General features: G+C 40.2%; 2 protein-coding genes across 8 annotated transcripts in view; both read right to left on the minus strand.

The window, feature by feature from the left end:
* Positions 1 to 2,173: 2,173 nt before the first annotated feature.
* Positions 2,174 to 4,999, minus strand: LOC133396614 (MORN repeat-containing protein 3-like). Its single transcript, XM_061666638.1, has 5 exons — positions 4,855 to 4,999; positions 4,608 to 4,765; positions 3,674 to 3,830; positions 3,415 to 3,599; positions 2,174 to 3,300 (listed from the first exon to the last, which is right to left on the minus strand). Exons 1-5 carry the CDS (start codon positions 4,997 to 4,999, stop codon positions 3,235 to 3,237), a joined length of 711 nt encoding a protein of 236 aa, XP_061522622.1. The 3' UTR covers positions 2,174 to 3,234.
* A 3,403-nt stretch (positions 5,000 to 8,402) lies between these two features.
* LOC133396859 (microtubule-associated protein 4) overlaps positions 8,403 to 15,713 on the minus strand; it is a 73,096-nt gene continuing 65,785 nt past the window's right edge. For 6 of the 7 annotated variants that reach the window (XM_061667129.1, XM_061667133.1, XM_061667130.1 and 3 more), the window contains 2 exons: positions 13,895 to 14,072; positions 12,584 to 12,685 (listed from right to left, as the gene is read on the minus strand). In XM_061667129.1, the coding sequence (XP_061523113.1) occupies positions 12,678 to 12,685; positions 13,895 to 14,072 (186 nt within the window). In that variant the 3' untranslated portion in view covers positions 12,584 to 12,677. The other variant, XM_061667127.1, reaches the window with a different exon arrangement.

A 15,713-nucleotide genomic window follows, 5' to 3' on the forward strand; every position in this document is an offset into this window, starting at 1 on the left:
CACTATGGACCTGCTCTGCAGCTGTTGACACCTCCCAGCAAGACCAAGGAGATAGTGGCTACCTTCCCCAGAAGACAGAGCTAGCTCATCATGTGACGAGTACAAACACCTGGGCGACCATCTTTGATAACCACCTGAGGTTCTCCAACACAGTTGATCTTGAAGTACCACCAGAGGACGTACTTGCCGAGGAAGCTGAATTTCTCTGTCAGCAACAAGATCCAACTGATATTCTTATCTTACATGCCCTCATCAAGCCTGTCATGTCATTCTCAATGGTCTGCTGGATCATTCTATCAACCTGCAGGAGAAGAACCACCTACACAGTATCCAGGATCATTAGACTTCCTACTCGCTTCCTGACAACAGTTTATGAGCAGCAGGGTCAAAGCATGACTGCCCTTATCCCGAAGGTAGCTTAGTGGTTTGCATATCCACATCACTGTCTGAGGTTGGGATTCAAATCTAGGCTCTGGCCTTCCTGTGTGGAATTTCCCTGTTCTGCCCATGAATGTGTGTTTCCCCCCCACACATTCCAAAAACATGCATGTTTGGTTTATTGAAGACTCTAAATTGTCCTTAAGTATGAATGTGACTGTGATTGAGAATAAGCAATATAGAAAATGAAAGGAATGTATGGAATTATTTAAGAATAAAAATGTTGTTATCATTGTAACAGGTACAATGAAGTCAAAGGTGCAAGGTAAACAGGTAAATAACTATTGCTCTCTGCTCCCTTAATTGCCCCATGGGGATAAATAAAGTTTTCTGAAACTAAAACTCAGAGTTCAGAAAATGGATACTTGGGAACTGCTAATTACTTAGCTCTGATTTAAAAAAAAAAAAAAAAAAAAAGTTGTAGTTCCTGGCTCCCAGTGCCCAGTTACCATGTCTTATCACTCAGAATCAGAATCTGATCTGATTCGGATTCTACGTGATTCACAGATTTTCACAATGGCATAAACCGCTTGAAGCCTTTGAACAACCTAAAGGCAGTATAGTCTACGGGTAAAGACTGTTACATGAACTGATGATGCTTGCTGCTTTGGAGCAAAACGTCTTCTAAGACAACCAGAACAGTCCAGTTGCAACTGAGTCAATGCCATGAGAATGAAATGACCTGGATGAATGAGAATATTCACAGGCAGTGAATGGGTAAACCTTGATCACTCTTCAAATTATCCACTGAATTGAGCTTTTGTATGCTGAGTTCCAGTGAGACCTCCGGATTGACTTTGAAGAAGTGATATAATAACTGGGCTGGAGTGAAGTCAGTGAAAACTGAGTTTCTTCTAATTTTCCATCAAGTTTGATCCAGGTATGCTGACCCGGTTTATGTTAAAAACCATTTGCATATTCACATGTCCACACATAATTACATTCAGAAAGTCAACTTTGAATCATTCCTTTAGCACTCACCCATAAATATCCCCATTCTTAGAGCAGTCTTCCCTGAACCACTGTGGTTGCACTCACAACATGTGCCCAGTTTAGGTCAGCTATTTTCTCAAGGATGCTGGAGAGAAAGGTTATGCATAGAACCTATTGAAATTGTTGGGATTGTATCCCTTTTTTCTGTATATTTGGTGATTGTTACTGTTTTGAGGCGGTATGAACTGGTTAGAGCGTCTGCCTCACAGTTCTGAGGACCGTTCAATCCCCCGGCCCCGCCTGTGTGGAGTTTGCATGTTCTCCCCGTGCCTGCGTGGGTTTTCTCCGGGCACTCCGATTTCCTCCCACATCCCAAAAACATGCATGTTAGGTTAATTGACAACTCTAAATTGCCCGTAGGTATGTAGGTGAGTGCGAATGGTTGGTTGTTTGTATGTGCCCTGCGATTGGCTGGCAACCTGTTCAGGGTGTACCCCGCCTCCTGCCCGATGATAGCTGGGATAGGCTCCAGCACGCCCGCGACGCAAGTGAGGAGAAGCGGCTCAGAAAATGGATGGATGGATGGATGAACCATTCCAGTGGTGAGTGACGAGTGGAGGGGAGCAGAAATAGTGCAATCGAGAGTAGGCAGGCTTTATGTAGGACTGTAGATGGGATCTAATTGTTGGCAGTTGTTTTGATTTACAGATGATTTGAGAAAAGTGAGACAGTACAAAGTAGAAAGGGTTAAAATCAAATGAGCAGAGGGAAATGTATTCCCTTAGTTGCTGATCTTGGGAATTTTATCATTAAAAATGACATTGATGAGTCATGGGGATGCGGCAGATGATTAATAGAAGGCCTGTTAATAATTGGAGCAGATACAGTATTGATATATAACAATTCATGAAAAATTGTCTGTATTGTAAAAAACATGGTTAAAATACATTTCACAAATAGTGAGTCCAATGCTTGCAATGGTGCTCTAGTTGAAGGCCTTTAGCTTTCTGAAGCGGTCATCGACTGGCGACGACATAGCCAAATACCGCAGGAGTCCATTTGCAGCTCAAGGGATGAGGTAGAATTGCAGAGTCCAGACAAGCAGAGATACAGGCAACCAAGTGGCCAGACCAGGTAGTGCACATAGCCAAAAAAGAACAGGTACGGCTCATAATGGTCCTTTTGCACCTACATGTTGTTTCAGTCAAATTGCCGGCAAAATTAGGGAGATTGTGGATGAATCAGTGTGCCGTAGTTCCAGTCCATTGGAAAATTAATTGGTAAAATAACTCACGAAAGGGGGCCAGTAAGCAGACATGTCACAGCGTTCACTCAGTTGCAAGTGCTCATAGTTGGTTGGTCCACACTCCTGTCAGACATGCCCACTGTACCTTTGAGCATATTTTGTGTTCGTGTAAAGGTGTGAATGAGACGAAACTCTCAAAAGTCTGGGGTCAAAGTTCTCTCTAAATACATTTTGGACAGTCCAATCCATTCAACTTTCTGGGAACTGTTTTGTTTTAAAAAAAAAAAAAATCATTTTTTGTGTGAACAAAGGTTTGTCAAGGCATGGATGAACTAGCCCTCAATACATTAACTTTAACCACAAACACTTAATTCTCGATAAATGCCCCAAAAGTCTGCCACACACTCAAAAACAGTTGAGTCATTCAAGAGAATCCATAATAGCCATTCAAGGCCAAATACATTTCCCACATTTTCAGTTCTTGTTAGTGTAATGGCCAGTTGTCGTGACACGTTTGTCTATAAATCAAAACGATTATGTGTGTTTGTGAATACACACAGAAAAATCACCGGGGTGGGGCAAAAGTCAATGAAACCCATGCTTCCTCTTATTTCCCATCAACTTTCATCCAGGTATGCAGACTCGGCTTCCGTTAAAACCATTTTCATGTCCATTAGTGTTACCTAGGGTTAAAAAAGATATTTTAGCTTGAGTCAGCACAAGTACATTCCGAAAGTCAACGTTAAATAACAGATCTTATACATTGTGACAGGGGATGAGAAAATTGCAACTGTTACCTCTGGAATTGGATACTTGGTGGGGTGTGGTGCTTCTTCTCTCCCAAAATCAGACAGAGTCCCACATTTTGCATCACCGTCTACCCAAAGGCCTTCATAAATGAGACCTTTATCAGCATAGTAGAACTTTCCATGACCATTTTTCTTTCCATCCTTCCAAGATCCTTCGTACCAGTTTCCATTGGCTTTAAACAGACAGATCAAAGTTCCGATCTCGAAAGTCATTCAGCCATGATGAACTAAAAAACAAAGAACTTACCAAATTGAATGACGCCTGTTCCATGTTCCTTATCCCAGAGCCACTCCCCCTCATAGTGATCGCCACACTTATAGCAGCGTCTCCCCCAACCACTGCGATTGTCCTCACTCCACTCTCCCTCATAAGTTGCATGCACATCAAAGAAGGAACCGTGCCCCTGAAGGGATTATACAGAAGCGTAAATGACAGTCAACAGTCGAATAGTAAGTAATTGAAATTTATGTGGAATCAACCTTGACAGTTAGAAAGCAATAGCAATACTGGAGTTGCTAAAGCAATTTCACATGCTGTTGTGCAAATGGGTAAACGGCTGGAAACGAGAGGCAATTAGCTAGAAAAAAAAAACTATAAACTATGTATGGCCATAGACGGTTTCCGTCTCTGCATCCTCCCTGGCCGGTTCCTGACTCGGTTTGCATGTTCTAGTATCGTCGTCACGAGTGGTAGCTTATCTGCAGTCCAAAGTGGTCGCTCAGGGAGTTGAGATCCAGGATGGCACATCAATATGCTTTATGGACAAAGTGTGGAAGCGATACCACAGAGACAGGTACACCAGGAGAGGTGGAGGGGTTCGTAATAGGGCAACAACACAGCAGGGTACACACACAAAAGATTATCCGGATGATTATCATGTAGTGTTGGGTGCGTTAATAGATATTTTTCCTCCCAGTCTGCTTGGAAAATGCTCAGGGCCAAAGATATTGCCGGCAGGTCATACACACTACTGAGTCACATTACATATTGTCTTGGACCAGCCTCTTCATTTGAGTGTGACTGAAAATTCTGTCCTCAGTGGGCTAATTATTTCTATTTTCATTGATTATTTTCAATAAATTACAGAATGTAATAATTATTATTAGATTATTTTTCCTTCAGTGAAATCTGGGATGTGTGATTCACGTGTTGGTGCAGCATCATTTCGAAAAATACATACGTGTTTCATTCCATTTTTCCACTCGCCACAGTACTGCGTTGCATACTTCTTCGTGTCTGGTCGAAGTACACTGAAGATGCCATATCCATCATGTTTCCCAAATTTCCACTCGCCATTGTAAATCGCACCAGACGACTTCCACTCTTGGGTTCCCCAACCTTGAATAAACATAAGTAAAGACTTTGTAACGCAGCCGACATGTCACATATTTCCACATGATTTTGGGACAAAAACAATGTTAACTCACCATGTTTCTTATTGTCCAGCCACTCCCCAGTGTAGTTGTCTCCGTTGACTGAAAATACTGTTCCACGAAGCCCTGACTTCTTTGCTCTATTATCTAATATTGTTGAACGCGGCAGATTCAGTCGAGCTTTTTTAAGGAATGGCATCCCTGGGGTCATCTGGTGAGGAGATTTTTAGCAAGATTAATTGCGTCATACATTTATTGAATTTGAACTGAACTCTGCAATTTGTGCAAATATGAATGCAAAGTTGATTAGCTTTAGTGCTCTGCAAGAACAACATAAGTGAACCATGGCATCCAATTCAAAAGGACATATAATAAAAAAATTTCACTATTTCAACAATAAGTCCAATTTGTTAAATATAATGTCCCTAAACAACAAAAATATACCACATACTCTTTTTACAGCCCTCTTGAAATCAACCACTTTCTAGTACTGTATGTTGTCGTGATATCAAGACTCTGGCAGCTATGCTATGACTCAATTGGCTAAATGCATATGCCACAATTTTACCAGTTATTAGCACTCAGATTTATATATTACAGTAGATAACTACCCTATCATGTTGCTCATACCTGAGATGAATGAGTTTAGCAACAAGTAAAAGGACTTGCTGTCTGGAAGATGAAGCTAATGAACTTCATTCAAAGGAGGTGGTCAGGGCACTGTGGGGGGGGGGGAAAAAAATATATGACTGCAGCATCTGAGGTTTGGGCTTGGAATTAAAATGGACAAACATAATCACCTGTCAAAATATATACAGCTGCCTGAAAGGTGAGGAAAGATGCTTGGTGTATTTGGGAGCAAAACATTTTCATGAGGACTGTTCAATTGAAAGTGTCCCGAAAGCAAAATATAGCAAATGCAGTGACAGTAAGGTCAGTGAATGCTAAGTGGTGACATTACAAAGCCTTTAAGTCCTTGATGGTGGACGATGTAAGGGTATGACAAGGAAAATGACATCATTTAGAGCTATCGAGAAAGGTACGGTTAGCAGTCTTGCCTCACATTTCAGAGGTCCGTGGTTTGAATCTCGGCTCAGGTTCTCCTGTGTGGACTTTGCAGTTTCACCCGGTGCTTGTGTGGTTTTCCTCCAGGTACTCCTGCTTCCTCCCACAGTCCAAAAACATGCGTTAGTTTAACTGAAGACTCTACACTGAATTCTAATAGTTGTTCCACAAAATTGTATTAATCTACTCCAGACGGGCTATTCCTTTGTTTCTTACCATTTCTTTTGGTTGCACTACTTACATTACATGTATGTGGATGTTAGATATTTTTTGTTCAACAGGATTTCAGCCTATATGTGTTACAATGTCAATCTAATCCACCCAGGGGCTTCATAGTCAGTAGTGCTGACCATGTAACTAAACTATATTAGCAGCGGCAAACAGAAAACAGTTCACTAATCTATATCACCACTTTTGGAAAAGATTTGTGCAGACTTGAAATGCTGGAATTGTCTACCCAGCTCACTTTTGATACGAATATGGTAATAGGTTCCCCATACCTATACGGTAAAAAGGAAAAGTTTACTTCAAATAATTTATGTTTCATGATACTTTTCAAACCCACGTTAAAGTGGTTACAAAACACCAGACTGCTGCAATGAATTTCTAATCTAAAAATATGAAATCTGTCCACCTATCAGAAAAAATGAACCTGAATCTTTGACATTATTAAACTAGCCAAATACAATACCTCTTTCAATGGATACACCATAACGAGGAGCATTCATCTTGTCTTGAACTAGAAAAGACAACTTGAACTAGAACTGACCTTGATACCTCTCGTTCATCAACGCAAACCTCAAACGCAAACAACTGTTTCAAAGACCCGCGAATCGCATCCATTTTATGTGCCTGGTGGAAAAATCTGGAGGTCACAGAATCTCAGGTTAACATCCTCTATGTTTCTTCCCAATCAAATATTTCAGATTTCAAGATTAACAAAATACCTCTATTTCACCACATGGGAACAACTACCTACAACACTTCAAATTGAGTTGGAAACTTCTTTCTATGCCATAAAATACATAAGACTAGAGAACAATTTGGCAAAACATAACCGAATGAATAACTTTTTGGAAAACTGATTGGCTTTCATCAAAATGGGGAACCTAGATCCTTGACTCCTGTTGGCCTGTGAAAGAATGTCATCTTGAAATGTAATGCAAATACACCCTACGGTCTCATTCTAGTTCCTGTGCATGCCAAAGGGTCACTCACATGTATTCGAGCATCTATCTTCTTGAACCTGGACTTGCGGTGTGCGCTCCCGGGGGGCGGAGCTCTTTCCTCCTCCTCACAGATGGTACATTGCCTGTGTTGCCCTCCTGGTACGACCTGGCATTGGATCTGCTCACAGTCCCTTGGTACCGGAGGAGTGCCAACCGGTCCCTCTTTGGGGACCCTCTTCCGGCCTTCGGTTTGGTCCCTGTGCACCTTCCTGCGGTCGTCTACCCTGTCTCTCTCGGGTGGGGGTGGGGTACCCCGCTACCCTTGGGGTATGATGAGAGGGTTGGCGCCGGCGAATTTGGGAGTGCACTCACCTGCTGCGCTCTGGGACTGGCGCCGGATGCTGGCCCTGGGTGTTGTGTGGGGGGGCTAGGTATGGGGCAGGGTATGGCTGCCCCCTCCCTCTGCGGTCATTTGGCTGGACTGGCCTGGGCCGCCGGAGTCTAGCACTTATCCATAACCAACACTTTAAATGCGGCCGGTGGACCAGGTTTTGGCGCAATTGTGCTGGTCCAGCTGCTCTGCTCCCTGCCAGTCTCCCGGTTTTGAATGCATTATATCGTCATCATTGGGGGCAAACAGAATCTGGTGTGGGATGACACCAGGCCAGGTTTCTCGGCTTCCCTTTGGCTCACCCTAGCTATCCCCAACTGTTTTTGATGCACCACATAGCTTTTGTACCAATTGTTTCACCAGTTCCTGACCCAAAAGTAAAAACAAACGTGAAGCAGAACAGTGACTTAAAGGCCAATAATTCTGTCTTTTGTGACACCTCACACTATAAAATAAAAAACAAGACTGAGAAAGGCTTTTGATGGGAAAACTATTTAGATACTAAGAAATGCGCTGAGGTGGCTTTTTTATTTTATTTATTTATTTTTTTTTACTTTACTTGGCGTTTGCCATTCACTCCATGAATTGCATCATCCCACGATCGACACACTTTTTATTAACTACAGCAACACATACTCTATACCGTACATATACTGTACATACTCGAGAGTGAGGTGCCTAAACCTGTCCGACATCCCAAGTGTTGGCATTACTCTCCCTCATAATTGACCTGACAAGCAGAGATCCACCGCCTAATATTTATCTTCAACTCAAAAGCTGCTCAAATCCAAAGCCATGCATTGCCACCATCCACAGCCCCCTTCCCCGCGGCGGCCCACTTGGGTCTGCCATGGTTCTGTTTTTTTTTTTTTTTTTCCACAAACCTTGTTCTGTCTGGCTGCATTTAAAATAAATATCACAATTTAAACAACCACAAGGGAGTATATCTGGACTCAAAGAGTTTTAATCCATTTTCATTTGTTTAATTGTCACATCACTAATTAACAGGTAGTCACAATAAACACTTTTTTTTTCCAACCCGAAAAAAAAAAAAAAAAAAATCAAATGAACGAAAAAAATCGACACAAAAACAAGGAGGTTCTGCCAATGACATGAATTACGTCTACTGAACACATCCTATTGTTTTTTCAGCATGCTCTGCAGGTTTACAACAGCTATTTAGGAGCTATTAGGTTTACACTTGTATGTCTGCTATGAGTGCTACGGCGGGAGATGACGCTCCACAGCACTCGGTAAGATGACACAGCAGCCTTCGTGAAACAAGCCAAACATACACAGGTATAGTTAGTCGTTTTGAACCATTAACCGATTATAAATTGGAACCCTACACAGTATTCTGATATGTTATCCCAGAAACCTGTAGAGGAATAAATAGGGATGGGCATTTTGTTAAACATCCTTGATTGAATATTGGTAAAAGACACAATTTCTTACTTGAATATTTTTTAATGTGATGTGAGAATCTCTGAACGCCTGTTTCAATATTGCTGTCATAATCAAGAAGATTCCTCGATTCAATGCTAGCGAGAGCATTGCTAACGAACTAACATGCCCATCCCTAATGTTAATATACAAAACCATAACCTGGTTACCTTCTTTTTGACTTGTCTAAATTTGTTTTGAGAATATTTTCACCCAGTTCAACCACAAGAGCACACCCGCTGTGAGGCTACAGGAACACAATGATAAATAAAATTAAAAAAAATCGTTCAATAGGTCTAAGACATTCTTTCACTTCAAGGGCCCCTTTCAAATGAAAAAGGCTAACATTTTATAACAGTAATTTTCGCCACATAAATCGTTAAATGTTATGATAAAGCATCCTTCCCGTTTCGAAATCAAGGTACGACGACGTAAAAGCTATTTCTGTCTTTTAAAAAAACCTGCTGTGGGTGTTGTTCTTTTCAGAGAGAGCATCAGCAATAAAATACCTATATACATCTGTGTGCAGTCTCATAGTAGCATGAAGCAAAAACAAATAAACCAAAAAACATAAAAAAAAATAAAAAAAAAACTCTGGGGTACAGGCAAAGCTAAAACATGGCCACAAACTGGCATAATGCAAAATTCACACAAATTTTACTTGTTCAAATTGAATGGAACGGTCTTTAAAGTGATGGCTTGATAGTAGGGGACATGTTCTTATATTTGTGAATTTGTTCATTATGAAATTAACACATTCACTGCCATTGACGGCTTTAGAAGTCAAATATCCAAGTTAACTGGGAAGGCTAGCAGTGAATGATTTAATATTTGTTCTTTGTCCACATCATGAAGAAAATATGTCCTTCAAATAAAGTTGTTGGATCATGTTTTGGTGGAAGAGAGGGTCCACGTTGATAGAATAGCCTATTGTATATCCGAGGGTTAAGGTGCAATGTTTGTGCCAAGCATTAAAGTGACGATTTGGATATAAAATTAAGGAGTGTTTAGTTGGTTTGAATTCACCTTTGGACGTTTGGCACAGAATTTAAAATACAGTATACTTAGGATGTAAAACTGAAAAGACCAAATCAGTGTTAATTTAAAAAAAAAAATATTCCCTTTTAAATTAAAATAAAGCTTCCTGTGAAAAATTGTTATTTTGACTTACACTGAAAATTCGATTTAAATCAACAAAATTTTTTGGAGGGAAAAATAATGCCACTAAAGTTGCAAAAAGCCATGGGCTTTGAACTGCCATCATACTATATGCTCTTGACAAACTAAAAGCTGACCTTTCTGCTTTTTCTTTAAATTTGTTTTTGTGATAGCAAAGAGGAAAATGTGATTATAACCAGAAGTTTAACTTACACACATTCCCATTTGTTGCACATAAATCATGTTTGAGTACACATTAGGTACTGATGTTGATAACAGTGGTTAACTTGACTTGTATAACAATTAAGATACAGAAAATGTTACTTAAGCATGGTTAATAGGTTTTACAATAGCAACACTAACTTATTTCCAATATTTTCTATAGACAAATTTATTCTAAACAAACACATCAGAGTTGGATTGCCATCAACCTAAATGGAGCCACTGCATTTGCACTATTAAGGTGACAAAATGACAGTCTCTATCCATTCCTTCTTATTACTGTAAATAAACCTGCCAGACATGGTGTATGCCACCCATGTGTAATGGTGCATTTTAGAGCTTTTTCTGCCCCCAGGTGGACAAAAAAAAACAGACTAAACACGACAGGTGACAAGAAAACTGCAAGGGCTTGTTTGTTTTGAGGAGAGCAAAAGTAGCCAGTAAACCAATAAACACAAAAATAACTCGAGATTCAGCGCTAATAAGTACTCTAGTTGAGACATGGGGCCACTTGATTTAAATCTCTTCTTTGCCTGCATTAGTTCAATTTAATCCTAGAACTAAAAAGAGAAAACCACAATGATCTGAAACTACTTCCCCGTACTGTCACCGACTTACAATAAGCCAATACAAGACTAAGGGTCGTAATGCATTTAGTCCTGGATTCAAATGAAATTACATGCCACTATATTTCTGCCAGTTTTGACAACACATTCAGGTTACTTCCGGGATTACTGAAGTTTACAAGAATGAAAACTCATGAAGGAGGCACATACTTCTCGCAACCACCTTCCTCATCTCCCTCTAGATCGCAATATCAGTTAAAACCCCTCTAATTACTGTTACATTAAAATATATTCAGAAACCACACGCATCTTGCCATTTCCCCACATTTCTTTGCTCACTTTCCTCTTAACGCCACCTAAATTTAACCTCTGCCTTCATTTTGTGCCTTAGGGCGCACTCACATGGGGTCAGTTGTCCAATACCGTGCTGAAGCACTGTTAACCCTCTACTTCCTGTCACCTGCTGTCCCCGCTAGACTCAAACGAGCAGAAGCAAGTTCGGCTCATCTATTGTGTCGTGTTGTGATGCAACACAGCTTTACTGCAATTTACCGTAATCCTGCCCGAGCACACCTCTGCCAATGATTTTGAGGGGCAGGGAAATGTCCTATGCTTCAGCAAAGTACTCCAACTACAGTAAACTGTCGCATTTTCATAGTTTCGCATTTGCAAATAATTGTTTTTTTCTGGATCCTAGCTTCTATTTGCAGGAAAAATCAACTATTTGCTGTTTTTGTGCTCAGGCAAAGGCAAAAACAGTATTGTGCCATCTTGGTGCAGAGAAAACAATTTGAAGTGAGTTGAGGAGCTTCATTTAGACAAGAGGGGTCATTTGGCACCATCTTGTGTTGTATATAGGCATTTCCAAATCCTTCTTTTGTGTAGGCATCAATTACACACAGATTTTCGCAAGTTCCTGGCACGGATCAGTCTGGGGTTTTACCATAATAAAACAAAAGACGAAGAATAATACTCGCTTGAGCACGGTATAGACTGCCAAATGTGAGGGCGCTCTTGGTTTATAAAAAGTTGATCCAGAACTCTCTGAGAGCTAATGTTGCGGCTATAATCTAGCAAGAAACGTCAAATGACAATAAATAAAGCATGTTAAAATTAAAAGGGTAAGAGGTAATCAATGCAAATGGGAAGGACCCATCAAAAGCTACTTTTTAGGGTTGTCACTCGAAACACTGTCATCAAGAGTTAAATAGTCTAAAATGTTACTTGTGTGTATGTCAGCCTGTTTATGTTTCTAAGCTAGAGTGAAACTGTGAAGAAGTGAATGAACTATACTTAAGCAAAGATATGAGAGAGTTGGTTGTTGATACCAGGGGACAAGTAGGTTATGTATATAATGGGGTGGAGGGGGGCTGTCCTGCTGACTAACATTTAGAGAGAAAGGGGCAGGGTGATGCAAAGTCCAGTCAACCAAGAAACAGTTCAGCTAAAAATAGAAAGATTGGGTTGACAACAGGGCATGATTTTACTGAACGCAGGTGTTAGAGGTTGAAAGGTGGGCAAGATCCCTTTGTGCCCCTGAACCTCCACCCTGAAGCAAGGAAGGGAGCAAAGGAGGACCTGATGCAACAGAGGTCATGTCGGACGCTGTATGGATCTGGGTTGTGGTGCACGTGACAAGGAGGAACCACGTGGGTGGGGGCGGGGGCGTCTGTTGTTGTTAGGAGGATCCGGTGATGATGTCGGCGCCGTGGTCGGTGCGAGAGCGAGCTTTCTCGCGGAAGTTGAGCTTGAAAGACTCAATCTGTGGCAGAAATGTTGGAAAGAAAAGGAAGGAGGAGCATGGGGTAGACAGGAAAGGGGGGGGGGGGGCGATGAGATGAGGAAGGCAGAGGGACAGCAGAATTAGATGCCTGCAAGATAAGAAGTCAAAAGATATTGGTGTGATCAGCTATGTGAGACTAGCACCAGGACAACACAACAAAGACATACACTGACAGTTAATGCTAACCTCACAGTGGAAATGCAAAAGCCCACAAATCCATCTCAAGATGATTCACACCAACATTCCGCTCACACAACAAAAAGAATTGCACACGTTGTATATTTAAATATAAGACACTTCATTTTAGAAATATCGCCAACTTAATGCCAACACTCAATGGAAACCCCTATTGATGGGCTATCAAAACTCACTGGAGGGGTTTTCCGTCAAGTAACAAATATTCACACACAAATGCTGTAGTAACACATACAGACAATATTCACAGGCATATATTCTTAATTTGTGAAAAACGAGTTACATTAATATTAAGGTTCAGCCCAACTTTCTTCTTTAACTCCTTTTATCTTAATGTAAGTGTGTATCTCCATGCATGCACCACATTGCCCCTAAGAGGACAGGATGCACACAGCGTGAAAATCAGGTGTTTATTTTTATTTATTATTATTTTTTAATGTATTATTTTACTTAATTTAAAATTTATTTCCTGGTTGTTTTTTCAGTTTTATTTAAAGTTGATTAAATAAATACTTACTTTTGAAATCAATCAATAATTTTTCCCATAATTGTCCACAACTAAATTGACCACACAAATACAAAATGGGAGCACTCGCAAGCAGATACAGAACGCCAGAGTTTGAGTGCGGACGCTACAAAGACTTACAGGCCGTGGCCTGATGTCACTCACTAGGCCACGCCCCCCTTTCAAGGCACACAGCTCGGACCTTCTTCAGTTGTTGATGTGACTTTTTTTTGGTTTGTCTCAACGTACAGTAAACAGTAAAATTTACATTGTTTTTATTATGTTTATATAAATACACTGCTATTTTTTGCTGGAACACAAAAATGACATTCTAATTCAGTTCAAAACGGAATATATATTTTATATATGGTAAATTGAGCGAATCAAACTCATAAATCAAGGCGTAACTCTCCATGTAGATGCCCAGACAGAACACTTTTCTGGTTTTACAGATTGGAATGGCCAAATCAACATATGTTTTTCTGTTTTCAGTGAAACTTCGTACAGACATTGACCAGTGTTCATTGTTTGATACATTTTCTTGTGAATCCACCCATGTTTGGGAATGAAACCCTGTACAAAGGGCATATGACTTACTTGTCTCTGGGATGTGGGAAACCAGGGCCTGGGGCTCCTGGTGACCCTCAGCATCACAGGAAGCTCCCTCCTTCAGCCCATTCTCATGGGCAGCAGGGCTCCCCAACTGCCCAGACTCAGGGCCAGGGGCTAAGGACGGTGTCCCAACACCTTCGTCTGTCTCTTGGGGCCCCTCAGCCTAAAAACACATAGCAGGGTGTGTCAATTGAATGGGGATGGGACAGCCTGGCTCCAAATCTAATATAACTGCTGTTGAAAAATGACATCAATTTCAGAATAGAGGAACCATAAGAGCAAATCTAAAAATAATGAAAGCAGACACTGATCTTTGTTAAAAAAAACAAACAAAAAAAATTTTTTTTATTTGGAGCCAAACTGGTAAAGGATGGACAAAAGAATAGTCAAAATTAAATTGAAGAAAATCTGATTACAAACGGAATATTTCTAAGTGACTGTGATGACAGAAAATAATCTCAAAATCTAGACATATTACAGATGGGAAAAGAAAAGGTGCAAAATAATTCTAATATATCACATTCTTACATACATACTATATTAACTCCATATCAGGACTCCTTTAACAAAATAACTGAAATCTGTTACAAAATGCTGCTTCAATAAAAGCATTTGCACAGTTATGCAAAGAGACTAATGTATTTTTCCCCATGGATCCATTTTCTATATCACTTGTCCTCATTTGGTTTGCGGGTGTGTTGGAGATTGTTCGAGTTGACTTTTTTGGAGAGAGGAGGGTTCTACCCTGGACTGGTCACCCACCAATCACGGGGCACATACAGATTTCACATAATTCATAAATTTAACGATACCCTCAATAATGTGAAATTATTTATACTTGTCTCATTTCTTAGATCACAGCCCTGCATCTAAACTGAAATGAAATAGCTATGGCTCCTCTTTTATTTAAATTATAATTATTTATGGACTGCAGAGAGAAAGCTTATCCAAGGATCACATTACATCATATTACACAGACCTAGGGTGCTCGACTGCATATTAATAAACCACTAAAATAGAATTCAAAAGCTGTCTGAAAATGTGCAAAAATGTCTATTCTTAGCTGTTCATTTGTTTTTCACTGAGTGAGGGCGCAGGACTTGACTCCAAAAAGTAGTGCAGAGATGACACCGTGAAATAATTACATGACTATGCAGTGATCATGAAACACAGATGGACTGTTGTAGGCTGAGGGGACAGGTGACATCACAGATTCAAGATTACCCAACAAAACATCCAAAGTGTAATTTTTAAACTTGATCTCATAATTATATTAAAATATATATATTTTTTATTTTGTGCCAATTCAGGAAAGGAAAAACTCCCTCTAAGGAAGAAACCTTGAACAGAACAGAGACTTGGCAAGACTTTGACTTGAGAGAAAGACAGAGATGAGAAAATCTGCATAACTGTAATTATAGCAACAATAATAACGCTTATGGTGATCAGCTGGAATAATGGAAATATTAAAAAAGTTACTCATTAATTGTTACATTTTTGAGAATAGGTAAGATGAACATGTAGTGAATTGGAGCACTTTAATGAGGAACAAGTTGACAGCAGAGGCAGCAACTACCAGGTAAATGAAAAACAGAATTTTTGGCAAAACGACTTGTTCATGTAGTAATTTAGGTTCGCCATGATACAATGAGTTATAGGAGAAATACAGAGAAATAATATGAAGCCTATCCTGCTAGACTACTCGCAAAAAGTTGGGGATATTTGGCTTTCGGGTGCATTATAACCTTTACAAGTCAACTTAAATGGACCTTTTAACTATGGAACGCAATAGGTACTGAACCAT

This window comes from Phycodurus eques, chromosome 21 (genome assembly GCF_024500275.1).
Source record: "Phycodurus eques isolate BA_2022a chromosome 21, UOR_Pequ_1.1, whole genome shotgun sequence".
NCBI lineage: Eukaryota > Metazoa > Chordata > Actinopteri > Syngnathiformes > Syngnathidae > Phycodurus > Phycodurus eques.

What these genes read in the sequence shown, in the direction of transcription:
- LOC133396614 (XM_061666638.1), bottom strand. Translation starts at nt 4,999, where the DNA reads ATGCCATTCCTTAAAAAAGCTCGACTGAATCTGCCGCGTTCAACAATA. An exon ending in GGAAAAATGGAATGAAACAC is followed by an intron (nt 3,831 to 4,607) that starts GTATGTATTTTT and finishes TAATCCCTTCAG; the next exon opens with GGGCACGGTTCCTTCTTTGA. An exon ending in CCAAGTATCCAATTCCAGAG is followed by an intron (nt 3,301 to 3,414) that starts GTAACAGTTGCA and finishes TTTTAACCCTAG; the next exon opens with GTAACACTAATGGACATGAA.